Below are 18,465 nucleotides of genomic sequence, written 5' to 3'. Positions count from 1 at the left end.
TATATATATATATATATATATATATATATATATATATATATATATACACAACTTAAAGGAAGATCATATTGAAGGGATTACTTTATTAAGAGGAGTTATGTATATTTGAACAGCATGATAAAGTCTTAAAGAGTTAACAAATTTTAAAACCTAAACAATGAATAAACAAAACTTATGGATTGGCAAAATGGAAAATATATGGTAGCTATTTTAATAGTTGGAAGCGAGAAGAAAATGGGGTATCACTAAAGTGCCGTATTTCTTTTTTAGGATTGTCGTTAAAATTATAATATGGTTATGAAATTAAGTCTTGTGGTCAAATTCAGCATTTAAATCTGTAAAAGAGGCTCAGTACTTCTTCACTGAAAAGTAGACTTCACACTAGCTTAAAAAATGGTAGCATTTACACTGAAATTTTGTACTGAAGTTTTATATTCAAGAAAGTAGTGCTGTGTAAAGGAAACAAATATAATTCTTTTTCCAACTAGTGCAGGTAGTGGTGGTACCAGGAATTTGTTCTTTGGAAACTTCAAAATGGGGAGAAATATATGGGTAGCTGCATGTATTGGTTTAATTTAGTCAAAATAGCAACAGAAATGCCTGGTATCATTGGCAGTGTAATTATTAAGTAGAACGAGATACCTTTAATTATCACTTGAACTAGAAGAGAACTGTAAATTAAACTAAAAAAGAATTGGTACAGAAAAGCTACAAAACTGGTTTTATAAATTTAAAGAAGAATATAGATTTGTACTTGAAAAGTAAATTAAAAAAACCCAAATCAGCTAAATATTCATTTTGTTTAATATTGTGATTTTTACTACATTATCGAGACAGTAAGTAATTTAAACTCAGACATAAACATGCGCTGTAGAGAGTAACACTGCAAACACATTGCATGCAAAATCAGGATGTTGTCTTCACCTAATGATTTTGTTTTCAATACATGCTGCTTTCATTTAATGTGACATTCAGTCTGTTTTGTACTGGATCACATTGTCAGGCTGACCTCATTCAAATGCATCCACGTAATTTAACACCGATTTTGACAAATATACCTCTCATGGTATGTAAATAATAACCTTTCATAGGAATATGAAAGCATGAGGATCCAAATAAAGTGAAAGGTACGAGTAATCAAATGTTCAATGTGGAATAAAACTAAAAAAAGACACACAGTTCAGTTATATCAAAGGTCATTACTAAAATCATACATAAAACTAAATGCATTTTATGATACAAAAGCAATCAAATACTGTTTGAAAACGATTTTCCTTAGGTACTGAATATCTGTCTTCAGAAAACAGATATAAAAGTTTTAAAACAGAAACGGTGTTAAAAAAAAGATGAAAAGAATATTTTAAACTTGAAAAGGATCTTTCATTATTAATAATTTTAAACAATTAAAAATAAATAAGATGTGGTATTAGTTACTTCCAAGAACAAGAAAATATGGTCAAATCACTTTTTTGGTGGATTTACAGTTTTAGAAGTTACTTATGTATGACTTCTACAAAACAAGTTAGAATCAATATGTCGATAAAATGAAACTAAATTTCACCAATTCTGTTTCTCTGTGCACACTTGTTGCAACAGACAATTTCCACAATGATATGAAACAAAACAGAGTTTTATGACACAAACAATAACAAAAAGGATAGCATTATAGAATACAGTAAATTAATATGAAAGTTGTTAGATTGTTAAAAAACCAAATTAATGAAGTACCAATACAAGAATTTTGTGGTCTTAGGTGTAAGCTATGTACGTATATAGAACTGCCAAAGGAGATTAAAAAAATATATACTGAGATATTAAAAAATCAGTTGTTAGAAAAGAATCTAAAATTATTTATTTAAAAAGATAAATTTGAACAAGAAATAAATTAGTTACCATCGCTAGATATACATTATCAGGATAAATTTCATCACCATATGAAATGCTATTTAGTGGATAGAATAAATACACTTCATATGGCCACTACTTCATCTGACAGGCAACATAAATGGATTTTGAAACATTTAGAAAATGTAATGAAAACTAAAAAAAAAAAATTAAATTTTTTTAAACAATCTAAGCAATGTAATGATTGTAAGAACTTGAACAATAAAGAAAAATGACTGAAAAACAAGACCAGATGAAATAGGATCAAGAATACTATAAAAATATTCTGCAGTCAATAAATGAACACAATAGAAAGTAAAAGAATGAGAATTGAACATTTGAAAAGTTTAATACAACTCGTACATTTTGTTAGAGAATTCAAGAAGCACTTAAGAACTGCGAATTGGAAATCCAGTAGTAATCTCGAATCACTAATGGCATCGTCTATAGAATTTGAAACTGAATGGTTAGAATTCTTGAAAGTCACAAGAATACAAAACTCACATCAAGTATCTTGCACTACCATAAATTGCACGAGTTATATCTACAAGATCAATATGAACAGAGAAAGTGCTTTAGTTGAAGAGACTTTTGTCTAAGTGATGCAGAAGAAAAGCCAATTAAAGGTAATACAATGTTATAGGATACGTATATAATCACTTTAAGTAGAATTCAACTGCAACTGCACAGATCCAGACCTGCCATCACAAAATGCACTGGCATATCTGGGTCTGAGCAGTTTCTTAGGAGTAATCAGTAGAACAAATAAAATAGATCCTGATCTGCAGGCACATTATGCTGCAGCAGATCAGGATCATTATTGCTTGCAGTTAGACTTATAAGCGAGTACAAATGGTACACACTATAAACATTTTAACTCATTGATTTGAAGATTTATAGAGTAACCAGCTTGTGATCTACCTTAATTTCATCTTGTATTATTGACTTTCGCAAAATAAATCACCATACGGTTTTTGTCATGACTGCAAAACAAAAAAATAGACCTAGTATTCTCACAGAAGTCAAGAACAATTGCATTATATTTTTCCACCATCACTCATATTGATATTGCCTACCACCAAATCAGAATGCTAATACTGCTAGCTTGTTCCTTTTATATTTACATAATTTAGATTCAAACAATTGTCTATGAGAAAAAATGTACCCAGTATTAGTTTCCTGGTATACACCAATAAGTTATTCTAGCCACTGATCAAGTTTATCACCAGGATTATTAGAATTACATTGCCGTCTTTGAAAAGTCATTTTCTGTTTGAGGTTTTATTTTATACAAGTGACTGGCAGATAAGAACAATAAAATCAGACAATTTTTTATGTTCTATTTCAATTAAAGCCAGTGTGAACTTTAGTCTTTTACACCACATATTATCATATTATGAGATTCTTGTATGTATATTTATTTACTGAACAGGTGATGATTGATCTATGCTATAGAAGTGCTCCTGAGGATATAAATTAAAAATTAGCGTAAATCGGAAGTAATTTTTCCTTAGGATACTTGTAAATTAAAAAGGTTTCCAGCAATTTATACAACTGGGTTTTCAAATAATGATTTATGCTTAGTTTTCAAACAAATTAATGCATATAATACCAACTAGAAACAAGATGTCTACTGTAAAAACCCTGTGTTGATATCACTTTTGTTTGAGTAGTGACGATTCCAAGATGATCATATTGGATATCAGATTGGAACATTATCATTCAAGATATTGTATAAATACTTTCAAGTGAAAACCTCATGTTTATATAACCATAATTCAGGAGAGGTAGTGACAAGATTTTCACGTTAGCTGTCTTTGTGACCATAGCAGATGCTCACCAGTTATTATGTACTTTTGAGAGAGTGACATATGAAAGGTGAAGTTGTTTGCATTTGCACAACATGCACAATGGAGCTTTATTAGTTATTAAAATAGGGAAAACAAATTTTGCCAAGTAGGTAATACCAGCTTCTGAAAGTGCAATGAATGAATTACAAAATTTCTGAAAAGTAAAAAGTTGCCCAGTCTTTTTTTTTATATACAACTTACCTCTAAGACTAGGAAGTGAAAATGATCTAGCAAAACTAAGTTTTTTTAAATAATGTATGAGCACATCTCAACTGAGCCCAGACCGTATATTCTAGAACCCAAATTCCCAAATTGCGCCCATCACTCATAAACCAAAATAAAGACAACATTCTTTTAACAACACCCAAGATATACAAGGTCATTGTTAAGCAGCCAGTATAATCAGTGAGGAAATCATGGTCAATTCTTTTTCTTTAAAATCTAACCCTATACAATATACAAAACTGTACAAACCACCATAATGGCTCTTGGAGCAGCACCATTTTCATTTCAGATTATATGAATATATATGAATGCATCTCTCAAGTTTAATGACAATCCTCCATGTTTTGTGTTGTTTTGAGTAGTGATAACAAACTGACTTCCAAATGAGCAACACCTCTTTGCCATAACCTACCAAACACAGCTTGTCCCGAAGGACTACCAAACACAGCTTGTCCTGAAGGACTACAAACACAGCTTGTCCCGATGAACCTTTGTTGTGAAAGTGCCACTTATGCTACACAAGGCACATCAGTCGCCTTAGGGGTAGTAACATCAAAAAATTATTTAGCCAATTTTCAATTCATCTTAAATCCAATCAAATAAACTTTACAGGCTATTCGGTATGTGGTCATGTAAAATACAAGACAAAGGACATGTTTTACAGGCATTTTCAATTTATTTTGGACTTGGTTTATTTATTTTACAATTAATGAAAAGACACATCCACATGTATCATACAGGTTACCAACAAATGCTTCCTTTTACCCACGTAGCATTAGAAAAGATTTTTTTAAAATGAGGTTCATTTATTTTACTTCTATATAAATATAAAACCTGGTCTGATTATCTGACAAATTTAACATACATGTGAGTAATGGCCAACACTTAACACACTGACGTGCATCTAGAGCTATATTTTGTTTAAAATGTACAAATGTTAACAGAATTTACAAAATTTTAATATTAAATCCACATATATGTACACACATATATATATATATGTGCACCAGCATTCATACTTAGTTTACATGCCATAAGGAAAAACAAAAGTGTAGCATTTCAATAAGCAAGCATTAAACAATAGTTTACAATGAATAGAAAAAGTGTCCATAAAAATGTACCTGCCTGCATACTATGAAATAGATGACCTGAGTAGAAGCTGTACGGTGCTAGATGTTTTAATAGTTGGGGATGTTGCATACATGAATTAGTCATCAGATTAACCACTGAATATCAATACCACATACACTCAATATTAAGTAAAGTCCAACTGCAAAAAGCAGACTCTGATCTGCTGGTGCATTATGCGATGACAGATCCAGGTTAATATAGCTTATTATATTAATGACTCTTAACAAACTGCATAGGAGCAGATTTGCTGATACAATATGTGATGGTATATCGGGGTCTGTGCAGTTTTCAGTTGGACTTGAATTATAAATGAGTACAGATGGTACAGTGTGATCCTGCTATAATGCGAATTTGGATATAATGCGGTTGTGGTGTGGCTCCTGAAATTTCATATATTCATTCACACATGAAATGTATGTGAAATAGTGTGTTTGGGGAAGAGATCGTGTATGAATTTGAATATAATATGATCATCACAAGGTTCCTGAAATTTGAATAACGTGTATTTTTCTCATACCTGGATTATTTTGTTGTTGTGTAATATACGTGAAATAGTGAATACAAATGTTTATTATCATTTTGGGTAAGAGAAACTGTAAGAATTTGATTATAATAAGAACGTGGTGTAGTTCCTGAAATTTTAAATACATGCACATGTATTTTTCTTATATCCGGATATTTTATTATTTATAAGTATGAGGTATGTGTGTGTGATTAGGATTTTTAACATAGTTTTAAAAATTTTGTAGTCATGTCTGCAGTGTGGCAGTTTATAGTGATGTCTAGCACTGTGGCATCATGCCGCAGACATATAGTATGATGTCCCACCCAGTCACATTATCCTGACACCAGGCTGACCAGTTCTAACACTAACCTCTTAATGCTGAGCAATTAGCGAGGCAGCTGTTGGTACCATTTTTGTAAGTCTTTGGTATGACTCGACTGGGTTTGAACCCATGACCTTCTGCTTAGGAGATGGTCACTCTAATCACTAGGCCTCCGGTGCGGTGTTAAAGTACGAGGAAAAGTGTGTAAAATGTTTATTATCATTTGGGGGAACAGTTCGCTTATGAATTTGAATATAATACGACCGTGGAGTGGCTTCTGAAATTTAGCGATTTCAATAGGTTCTTAATCAGTTATGCTAAAATAAACATTATTGGGAATGTTACTTATTACTGATCCATGAGTAAAGCCACTAAGTTGTCTGTGTGATTGTCTTCAATTAATTCTGTATACAATCGTTGCTCAAACAGCCGACATGTGTTTCTTCTTTCACTGCACACACAACCAAGCAGCAGACAATGTGGTGGTTGATAAAAGAGTCTCACAATTTAATAAACATTAAAAAAAAATGAAAGCCAAAACCATGTTTGCTGGGCCTGGCAGTGTTACTAGACACACTCAGTTGACCAGTAAATAATGTCAACTTTATCAGCTGGAAATTTAAAGGGCATGAAATTATACATGCGTTCAGCTTAAAAATCTTTATAAAAGTATTTTTCTTGTTTCTATCAATATTCACAAAATCTGAAGTAAACGTTATATGCATGCTGAAAGCATGTTTTGTTTGTTAATTATTCTTGCTGAAGTCGTTCAAATCAATAGGTGTACAAGTGTTAATTATTGGACATTTACAATGGATAAAGGTACACGGAAACACACAATTTTTTTTTAGCAGCATAAAATTTGTACAGACACCATTCACAGACCCCGGAACGCAATGAACTGTAAATGTACTTCGTCTTCTTAACCTAATTGTGCTGTTAATTTTTCCCAATGAATTCAGACACATAACGATCTGTTACAAAATTACTGAATAGTTTAAATATGTATGCAATTTTTGCAATGGAATTACATGTATTATGGATTAAATGCATGCCAATACAATATCAGACGGTAAGTAATCGGTGGCAACACTCTGTTCATGCTGTATATTAGATGTTGAATTCAGACACAATGATCTGTGACAAATTCACTGAATATTTTATATATGTGTGATATTTTACAGTGGAATTACATGCATTATGGATGAACTGCATGGCACAACAGTAAATGGTGCTGATACCCTATTTATGATATACATTAGTATTTACCCTATTCATGATATACATTAGACATGAATAAATGTATATGTGACAATGCGTTGTTCTCTGAAAAAGGTAAAATACTGTAAAACCCTGCATTAATGCAACCCCCCTTTTAACGCAATCCAATTTTTTAAACCCCAATTATTGCATTATAGCAGGGTTACAATGTACCACAAAAAATAGGTATTTATGCATTCTAACATCTACATATTTTATACAGTTTAATATTTGCCATTAGAAAATCTTGGATCCTAAAACTGACCCATGGTATCAACGAGATTGTAAGGTTGACCTATTTTACTGAAAGGAGAGCAAATAATGAATACTTTAAGCTGTACTAGATATGTTATGGGATCTGTATCACAGAATGACGAGGTTGTGAGAAGAGCACTTGTAAAGATGCCACGGGGAGAGAATATAAAACTCTGTACATTGTACAGGTCAGATAGGATGACAATGGCTTCAACTTTGTTTGGCACTACCAGCTATACTTAAACTATATGTATGATCTACTATGTGCATTTCAATACTACAGATTTAAATTTTTTTTTTAAAACAAGAAATATCAGACAATTCTGGATCCAATCTAAAACAATTACATTCAATATAAAAAACTATCTAACAACAGACTATAGATCAAATGAAGTATAGCACAAAAGAATTTAATATTTTACAAGAGGGTTATTGTTCATAAGCCTGAATGTATGTGTTGCTCTTAGAGCTCTCTGGTTCAAGTAAGGTAACAAACTGGAAGCATGCATGTTTTTAAAGTTTGTGTTTTCTTAATCAAGCTTCTGCATGATATTAACAGAACTTAATTTTTCTGTTCCAGACATTTACGTAGATAATTCTGCTTTTTGGGGGGACATAAAAAGATGTTCAAAATCTTTGAAATCACAATTCTGATTTAGTGCACTCTTTAATTTTACATCTGTCAACATAAAATGTTAGCAAGACATCTGCATGCAATTTCATGTCAGGAAGCATAGTGACAAAGTTCTCCGGTGAAAACAATTAATATTAGATGATGGAACAAATACTATAATAAAACAAATTTTAACGTCTTAAAAAAAAATCTGAAATTTTCTCTACTAAAATATAGTCAACAAAATTATGTACACTGAGGCTTTTATGTATACCCTGACCATGAAGAAACCCTCACTGCATCAAGACATCAATGGCCATGTCTGTGTATGTCATTAATTGGTCTTCAACATCAGTTGCATTTCAAAATCTGACTGTAGCTTTGTGTGGGCTACCAGGAAATCTGCTAGCCCTGCTTAAATACAAGCCCAGAAATGCTACTTAATTTTTAATCTGTTAGCTTCACACTTTCTCCTTCCTTGTAATACGTGATTAGTAATTATTCTTCTTTGGAAATAGTTTCTAGTTATATTCAGAAATAAACTGCAAACAAATCATAGTATCATGGTGAAGACTGCTGGGTTAACTAAATTTCAACTGATCATAACCCAAACCCACCATTTTGATAGCCCCTGGGCACATCATTTGCTAGACACTGGTAATGCTCTAAGGATTACAAGTCTATCAGATTCAGCAACAGTCCCTTGTCTGTCAATTTATATACTTATTTAAACATTGTGGATTTTTTTTTTAAAAACAGACTATATCTACACCTCTATGTATCATAGTTTAATTTTTCCACAAATGTATGTATTTTTCAGGTGTTTACCAACTTAATGCGAATTAAGGTTTTAAGTTGTACTGCAAACAAAGTTAAAACATGCAACTCAAGGACATATTAATGGCGAGAAGAAAACTGTCTTGTTTTTAAAATTACTGTCTCTTGTTCTAATTCCATTGAAAATCCACATCCACTAATGATTTAAATCTCTATTGGAAGTGATTCCAATAAGTGGTTTTCAATAAGACCTTACGATCAATATCATTTCCAATTAAATCTCAGAATGACAATGTCTCATTAAAGGTAAGTTTATTGTCATATTCTAAGACTACGACACTATTAAAATTCTAGAATAACAAGATAAATAACTTAACATGGTACATGGGTACATAGCCATCAATAAAAAAGAAATGTTTATAATGTAACTAATGGTAACTCCATCTAAATTTACCTGAAAGGAGTGAAATCCCACTTTATTTAAACACCCCAACACCACAAAAGAATAATTTTATCTTTTCTGTTGGGTCCATGGTCCATCCTCAATCCTTACACAGCACTAGCATTCCATCCTTTCCTGATAATGGAATAACCCCAAGTGTTGATACAATAACATGTACATGGTATAATGTTAGCAACACAAAGTTTTTTAACATCATGATGATTGCCTTTTTACACCTTAAGGGTGAGAGCATATCTAAGCTACAACTGCAGCTGAGTAACTGAGGATTTGTCAGACATAAACAGGCCTACTTGTTAGCACAGTATCTGCTACATTAGGAAAGATTTTCTTTGGAGCATTATGCTACTTAGCAAGAAAGTAAGTTTGATTCACACTGAAATTTTCTCAAAGCTACATTATAGTTGGGCTGTAATGACTTCAATTTTTACATGTAGTAGAACCTGTCAAATCGTCAGTAAACCAAAGTACTTCATAGGCAGACAAACTCTGCACTCAAGGTGTAATCATGTAATGATTAACACAAAGAGTAACCAGAAACTGTCAGCAGTTCATTGGAATTTTGAATACTAACACAACTGATAGCTGGTGACAGATAGGTTCAATATAAAAATGTGTCAGGTGACTTTTGAATTTTGTTTGTTCTGATAGCATTCTAATGCAATATTAGCTATTTCATGCCAAAGAAATGAGATAAGTGCCTTTCCAAGGACACACAGAAGCAGTGAACCCAGGCCGTCCTAGGCCATTATCTAACCTGCTACCCTTCCTTTCCAATCCAGCAAAGATACCATTATCTTCCTTAAGGGATCCACAGTGACTTATCAGCATGAAAGATGCATGGTCAAGAGGTTATTTCCACAGCCTGTGTCAGTTACATTGGTGTGTCCTTGGATGGGATACATTACTTGAATCGCCAAAGCACTAAATTTATTTGTATCACTGTGCCAATAAAAACAAAACCAGACCAAGTTATTTTCCTAAGATAGCAAATAATTCCATCAATTACTCTGACAAGTGTAAATAGTTGGAGATAAAATGATCACTAAAATACATTTGCCTGAAAACATAATAATTAGTAAGTTGATATATAAAATGTTGTAAAGGTATGTTTAATAAATATAAAGCTACAACACAATATCATGAACTATTTATATACTTACATAATATTGAGAATCATTTATTACTTGCCTGTAAGAATTTGGCAAAGCTTTGTATCACAAAATATTGAAATTATGCATGCATGCAAACTGGTGAAAGGTGGTCCTTGTTCAGGTTTTGCATTTACCTTTGAACTTTTGATCTTAAGGTACATGTTTTAAGTGTTATACATTCTGCATTTCAAAATGTATTTGCCTGTAAGGAGATCAGTTTTGGATGAACAAAACCGTGCAAGAATTTTCTTTTGTTTTTTAAATTGTTCATTAAAAATCAATATAAATTATTTGCTGATGATAAGAAAAGAATGGGGTATCTGAAATGTGTGTCATTTCTTCAGTCAGATCACACCAAAAAAAAAATAAAAAAAAAAAAAAAATAAAAAAAAATTAGATTCATCAAACAAGGCAGGACTATTTTGTCTACCATGCTATTTTACATGCCCCTGATCCCCATGGTATCCAATCTGCAAAAACTTGAAAATGTTGGTGGCAAATTGGCAATGCTTATAATACAGTAAACCCTGTCTTGAAAGACCACTGCTATGTAAGAATACCTGTCAGGAGAGACCACCTTCTCAATGCACAAATTTATAGATTATGTAGCATTTGTGACCTGTTATGAGACCATCTTTTTTGGAAAAATTGGTGGTCTTTTAGACAGGTTCTACTGTACACACAAAGTGGATTGACCACATTATATTTGTACTGGTGTAGAGACGAGTGTAGTGCAGTGAACTTGTGGTGTAATAATCTAACTCGGGCTGTAATACTTTCACCCAGTATAAAGTTACAATCAACTCATTAAGCATGAATGCAGTTTACCTGGCAAATTTAAGGGTTACTTTTTATATTCAGATATATCCGTAAAGGACTTTGCAGCAAGTAGCAACTCCACAGATTGCAAATTAATTCAAGTTTAACACCCAACAGCACAATGTATCCTGGACCTGGCTTCATCTGTAACACCTAGATATTGCGTAGTGTAGATGGGTATAAATCAGTGCTAGCTGCATTGACATGAGTGGAAATTGACTAATACAGTTTGTACGTACTGTATCTGTGCAGCTGCATTTCTGCAGCTGTTCCAATACAACTGTATGAAGAGATGAATAAAAACTTTACACAATTGTTGAAAGTCTTTCTGGAAAGTCTTATTTGAGCTGAAAAATACCGGGTTTGTTCATCAGGTACATTTATACATGGGTTAACAATTTGTTTGGTTTTAATGCGAGTTACTAACCAATGACTTTAAAAAAATGTTGCTGCCATAAATACCATTCAGACATAAAAACTGATCCTGACAAGCATAAATAAATCCACAGTAAGATGAGTTGTGAACATGGCTGTAAATTCAAGAAATAAAGAAAACCAACCAAACAAAATTGACAGCCTCACTTTTTTGTATTTGACTTCTGTAAAATCAACTAAACCTAAAAACCAGAATTTTTGGGATATGTGACCTAATATTGATAAAATCTGTGAGGACTTTACAATATGTAAAAGTGCAATTTTGTGACTGCAGTAAACATACAGATATAGGGATTTATGCAATTTCTTGAACACATGTGAAGGTTTATAAAACACCTTAGTTAATCAACTGCATCATCATGATTAAAATCTTTTCCACTGTCATAGCTAAAATAACTGCCATTATTGCATACTGCATTTAAACTACAGCATCAACACAAAACCTAAACACAACAATTGTTAACAAACATCCAGATGCACGATAATGATAATGGATGTCAGGGCAGACTTGTATGTTTTTCCCCACACACAACAACGCGCATTAAAAAATGTCTTCGTTTCTAACAAGGTCATCATTTTCAGTCGTGTAAAATACGACGTTTGTTGATCTCATCACACTCATGTGTCTCCCTCAGAATGCACAAGTATCATAAGAAAGGACTTGCATATGTATCTTAAGTTCCTTCACTTTGTCGTTATTATGTTTTGCACAGTTGGCAGAATTGGTCAAGCAAATAGGTTTGCTCATTTATCATATGCTTTGCTCATGACAACATTCTGAACAAGTTAAATTACTGAAAATAAATAAGAAACAACATATTATTAGCATCACTTCATGCACACTTGAGATAAAACACAAATCCACAGGCATCAAACACAGTGCTGTTCCTCCTGAATTTCCACTTGACTGTCCCAAATCCATTATTATTATCATCCAAACAATTAAAATATTCCATGCATGCATCTAAATGTGCTTTTAAAATGCCTCCATCTCTTTCATTTGGCAGTCTGACCAGTCATTTACACAGTAAAGTTACAGATATTTAGTAGAAAAAACCTAGTCTAATGCTATGCTATCCTCATGCAGCGCCTCCTCCTGAAGCCCCCTGTGTGTTGCTTGCATCACCACCAGGGTTGGCTGTGGTTGTTGCCTCAGGGGTTTGCCCTGCTGTACCAGTCTGTCCATTTGAGCCCAAAGACCTGGCATGTGGGGGTACCAAAATATCATTTAGCTGTGGTGCAATTGTGAGCTCTGAAATTAAAGTTATTATAGAATTAGCTATCCTTTCAAAGATATGTTGTTTGTATATTTAAAAGGAATGAATCGATGCAAATAGTTTCATATGACATGTTCAATTAAAAAATCTGTGTCTTTAGTCGAGTTGGCAACTGATCAATTCATATGAATATGGTTGTACATGGTACTGGCAGACAAGAATAATCTTTATATTTAAATTCTAAAGGAGAATATCATGTAGACCTAATAAGAGTTCTCTGGGTTGCCGAAATCTGGATGAAAGTATGAGTACTTTTCATTTCTTGATATATGAAAATTACAACTACTCAGTCCTCAAGTTGTATTGTCCGTGAAATTCTGTTATTTCATCCATTTATAAGTGCCTACTTTCAAACAAAGTTCAAGGGATTGTAATGGGATTAGGTGAAGTTGTACTGGTTAAGATTTTAGCAGATAAGGACATTAATACACTTGTTAATCGATTGTGAATTCGTAGTAATCATTTTTATTAAACGACTAATTACACACACAGGTGGTATGACACCTCCCTTAGATATGAAATGTGTAGCAGTTTTAATCCTATATGATAAATCTTTATGCAATGTTTGGAACACTAACATTTTATTGTATATTGCATTCAGAAAAATAGGGCAACCCAAGGAACATCAGGTCAAAATCTTTAAAGATTTTGATCCTAAACCTGCAGGGAGAAATTTGTTAAGTTTGTTTAATAAAAAGTGTAAGATCAAACATTTCTTAAAGATGAGATGATAAAAATGTTAGTTGAATATGGTCATTTGTTTCATCTTCCAATGCCTTGGAAAATTTATTGATCTGAAATGAAATTTAGATCAGGAAATAATTAATACTGAAAATCAATTGTAATCGCGTCAATAGTTCCCTTAAGCTGGACACAAACTTAAATAATGGCTAGGTAAAGGCACTGAGAATTGTTATACTTGTATCTCACAATCAATAACAATTATCATGGCAAATATAAGGATTAAGCACTGATTTAAGTTGAATTCATAATTATATATCACTATGACATATTTCATGTTCTTTTTCTCAAAATGTAGTTAAAAGACTGATCAGCTTGTGGTAAGCTGGTTACAATATAATACTGACAAGCCAAGATGTTAAGTATAATTACCAGGAATCCTAACAAATATTTTGGAATCGAGACAACCAATAATTATCAGGTATCCTAACACAAATATTTTGGAATCGAGACAACCTATAATTATCAGGTATCCTAACATAAATATTTTGGAATCGAGACAACCTATAATTATCAGGAATCCTAACATAAATATTTTGGAATTGAGACAACCTATAATTATCAGGAATCCTAACATAAACATTTTGGAATCGAGACAACCTATAATTATCAGGAATCCTAACATAAATATTTTGGAATCGAGACAACCTATAATTATCAGGAATCCTAACATAAATATTTTGGAATGAGACAACCTATAATTATCAGGAATCCTAACATAAACATTTTGGAATCGAGACAACCTATAATTATCAGGAACCCTAACATAAATATTTTGGAATCGAGAGAACCAATAATTATCAGGAATCCTAACATAAATATTTTGAAATCGAGACAACCAATAATTATCAGGTATCCTAACATAAATATTTTGGAATCGAGACAACCTATAATTATCAGGTATCCTAACATAAATATTTTGGAATCGAGACAACCTATAATTATCAGGAACCCTAACATAAATATTTTGGAATCGAGAGAACCTATAATTATCAGGAATCCTAACATAAATATTTTGAAATCGAGACAACCAATAATTATCAGGAATCCTAACATAAATATTTTGGAATCGAGACAACCAATAATTATCAGGTATCCTAACATAAATATTTTGGAATCGAGACAACCTATAATTATCAGGTATCCTAACATAAATATTTTGGAATCGAGACAACCTATAATTATCAGGAATCCTAACATAAATATTTTGGAATCGAGACAACCTATAATTATCAGGAATCCTAACATAAACATTTTGGAATCGAGACAACCTATAATTATCAGGAATCCTAACATAAACATTTTGGAATCGAGACAACCTATAATTATCAGGAATCCTAACATAAATATTTTGGAATCGAGACAACCTATAATTATCAGGAATCCTAAAATAAATATTTTGGAATCGAGATAACCTATAATTATCAGGAATCCTAACATAAATATTTTGGAATCAAGACTATAATTATCAGGAATCCTAACATAAATATTTTTAATCAAGACAACCTGTCATAAATGATTAACAGATTTGTTTCAAATTACAAACTTCTAAACAATCACATTAAAAATATATGTATGCCTGCACACAGGAACAATTAAGTTCCATAGAGAATAAATGGCATATCCAGTCCTTCAATTCCAGAATGAGTAAATGGCATATCCATTCCACAAACTCCAGAAAAATGAGTTCCTTCAATATTTTTGGCAAAAAAGTCACAATAAACATTCATTTTCTTAACAAAAATGATCTCACATTTCTTTTCTCTTCATCACTGCAACCTAATTCACCAATTACATTTCTGATCAACTAATTCCTTGCGAATCAAGAAAAAATATTACTGTGTCTGTCTACCATACTGGTGCTTATTATAGTTTTCTTTCTACCTTTATCTACACAGAAAATGCCTGCTTAAAATGTTATCCCATAAAACGTAATTTTTTGAAAGTTTGTGAATATAACTCAGAATGCACAATTAAGAAAAAGAAATGTAATAATTCTCCAAAATTGAGGCTTGTTGGCATCTCTGTTCTGCATCTTCCTTGTGGTGTAGAATACAGAACATAGAACCATTACTTGTCAGATCCCCATCAATGATGTCTAAATCTGGGTCTAATAAATATTCTGCACCCATGTCCTGGAGCCACATCTTGATATCATGTTTTTATACATCTCTTTGAAACTATAGAAAATTAGTATCAGTGACTAAAAAAACGTGGAAAATATATAGCAGTATTGTCCTGCCTGCAACTATGCCACTATGACCTTAGCAACTAAATGCCAATGGAATTATGTGACCCTTGACATTTGTTCTTTTCCACACCTACTGCTAGGGTATTGCACCCCACCACCCGCCCGGCCGACACCTATTCTGTGACTAAAAAAACGTGGAAAATATATAGCAGTATTGTCCTGCCTGCAGCTATGCCACTATGACCTTAGCAACTAAATGCCAATGGAATTATGTGACCCTTGACATTTGTTCTTTTCCACACCTACTGCTAGGGTATTGCACCCCACCACCCGCCCGGCCGACACCTATTCTGTGTTTAACAGTCTTCTATTGGGGCCTTAGGAGATCATCATTCATCTCAATAAAAGTGTTATATATTTTTTAACTAAACTTACCATCCAAAAATCACTTTATTAAACTCACCATGACCATGAAATGTGACATTTAGACCACCCCAAATGTGCAGGCCACCCAAAATTTGGTTAAAGAATTTATTCTAGAACAAACATTGTTGTGTAACCAACTTTCCTCTGAATCACAATGGCCATGGCCTTTGATACCAAAAATCAGACCTCTTTCATACCTTACATTCAAGCCCTCCATGAACAATGATTATGGTAGATCTTCTTGAACTAAAGTCATTATGCAAAACCATCTGCTTTCTTGACCTTCAGACCCCAAAACTGATTGACTGCTTCTTTACCTCAAGTAAAAGTCATCCCCAAAGCTTTGTTCAGACTCCTCCATTATATAAAATTTAAATTATTTCAAGTAATAAATGTTACTTCAGACTGGAATGTGTGTGTGTATGTATGTATGTTTGTGTGTGATTGGGATATTTAACGTAGCTCAGACTGGAATGTACCAATGCATACTTTTATGGTCAAAATATTTTCAAGCAAGATTTTGAGTCTGGTAATATTATATGCTGATAGGAACAGGTCTCCGATTTAAAATTAAGTTACTATGCAAAAATCATTTGTATTCTTTCAGTTGCATTAACTCTCACCTTGGACCTATTCAAACAAAATCAATATGCAAACTTTCTTACCCAAGTGTAACCCACCCCCAAACTTTGGTTAAGGTACATTGGTCAAAAACAGTAATTTCTTTTTAATTTTTTAGCCACAGTGACCGTAACCCCAAATTATTCAGAGGCTTTGTCCTTATCTCTAGTCTAAACCATCCACACAGTTTGGTCCACATCTGTTATGCTTAACTACTGTTACTGTTCTGAAACCTTTTTTATTCCATCAGTCAAAGTGACCCTGCGTTTTTACACTCAAATCAATATGCTTCTTCTTTACTCAAAATGCAAGCCATTCATATAGTCTGGCCAAGATCTGTATTGTAAAACTAACGTTAATGTACTGAAACCATTTCTCTTCTTCTGTCACAGTAACCGTTTTGAAATGATAGGTTTTAAAAGTTTCAATGTTCCGGTCTTTAAACGAAACAGGGAAGAGACGGATGGATGGACGACATTTTAACAACATAATATAATTTTTTTAAAAATACAGTGATGCTGTTATTACCAGAAAAAAACCCATCTTGCTTGTTCATTAATATGGGTTTGAAAAAGCAGATCGATAACATCTAGCCGAGATCAGACTCCCTTACCTTGTTGAGTGTAATTAAATAAGGGAGGTAATTCTCTCCCATTAGGTAGCCGTGTACTTGGGTCCCTCAATTCATCAAAGAAACTGTGAGCACAAGCTTCCAGTGGAGTGATCCTATTTTGGGGAATATATTCCAGTAGTTTACTGACTACCTGAATAGCTTCATTCGGTGTCCTTGGTCGGAAGACCTGGATGATGAAAGATATAAAAAGTATAAGCATTTAGACTCTTTCAAGGCCTTTCACCTAAACATATCAAAAAGATTTCCCTTTGCTTCGGCTTGATTTTAAAAAAATTCCCCTGCCTAAAGTTTTAATAAATACAGTGTGACCCTGCTGTAATGTGCAACTGTGATAACATGAATTTGGATATAACACAGTTGTGGCATGGCTCCCGAAATTTCATATATTTATTCGCATATGAAAAGAATCTTTTTCTTCTTCAAAGTACGTGAAATAGTGTATAAAAAATGTATTCTCATTTTGGGGAAGAGATCATTTATGAATTCAAATAGAATACGATCGTGGTATGGTTACTGACATTTTAAATACATGTACGTGCATTTTTCTTGTACCTGGAATTTTTTTAATTTATAAAGTGTGTGAAATAATGCATAAAAAAATGTATTATCATTTTGGGGAAGAGATAGTGCTTGAATTCAAATATAATACAATCGTGGCGTGGTTCCTGAAATTTTAAATACAATTATGTGCATTTTTGTCGTACGCAGAATTTTGTTTGTAAAAGTACGTGAAATAGTGTATAAAAATTTTTATTATCATTTTGGGTTAGAGAACATGTATGAATTTGAATATAATACAATTGCGGTGTAGTTCCTAAAATTTTAAATACATGTAAGTGTATTTTTCTAGTACCCGGAAAAATATATATTTTTTTAAAGTACGAG

General features: G+C 32.7%; 1 protein-coding gene across 1 annotated transcript in view; it reads right to left on the bottom strand.

The window, feature by feature from the left end:
• Positions 1 to 786: 786 nt before the first annotated feature.
• The window catches only part of LOC149793460 (glycogen synthase kinase-3 beta-like), a 71,986-nt gene continuing 54,307 nt past the window's right edge, over positions 787 to 18,465 (bottom strand). Inside the window, exons 8-9 of the mRNA XM_089967454.1 lie at positions 17,560 to 17,746; positions 787 to 12,942 (exon numbers count right to left, since the gene is read on the bottom strand). Of these exons, the coding sequence (XP_089823580.1) occupies positions 12,770 to 12,942; positions 17,560 to 17,746 (360 nt within the window). The 3' untranslated portion in view covers positions 787 to 12,769. The remainder of the gene's footprint in view (positions 12,943 to 17,559; positions 17,747 to 18,465) is intronic.

This window comes from Sinohyriopsis cumingii, chromosome 8, assembly GCF_028554795.1.
Source record: "Sinohyriopsis cumingii isolate HCF-2022 chromosome 8, ASM2855479v2, whole genome shotgun sequence".
Classification (NCBI taxonomy): Eukaryota; Metazoa; Mollusca; class Bivalvia; order Unionida; family Unionidae; genus Sinohyriopsis; species Sinohyriopsis cumingii.
The sequence above is the reverse complement of the archived record's forward strand: the minus strand, read 5'-3'. Positions and strand labels throughout refer to the sequence as shown.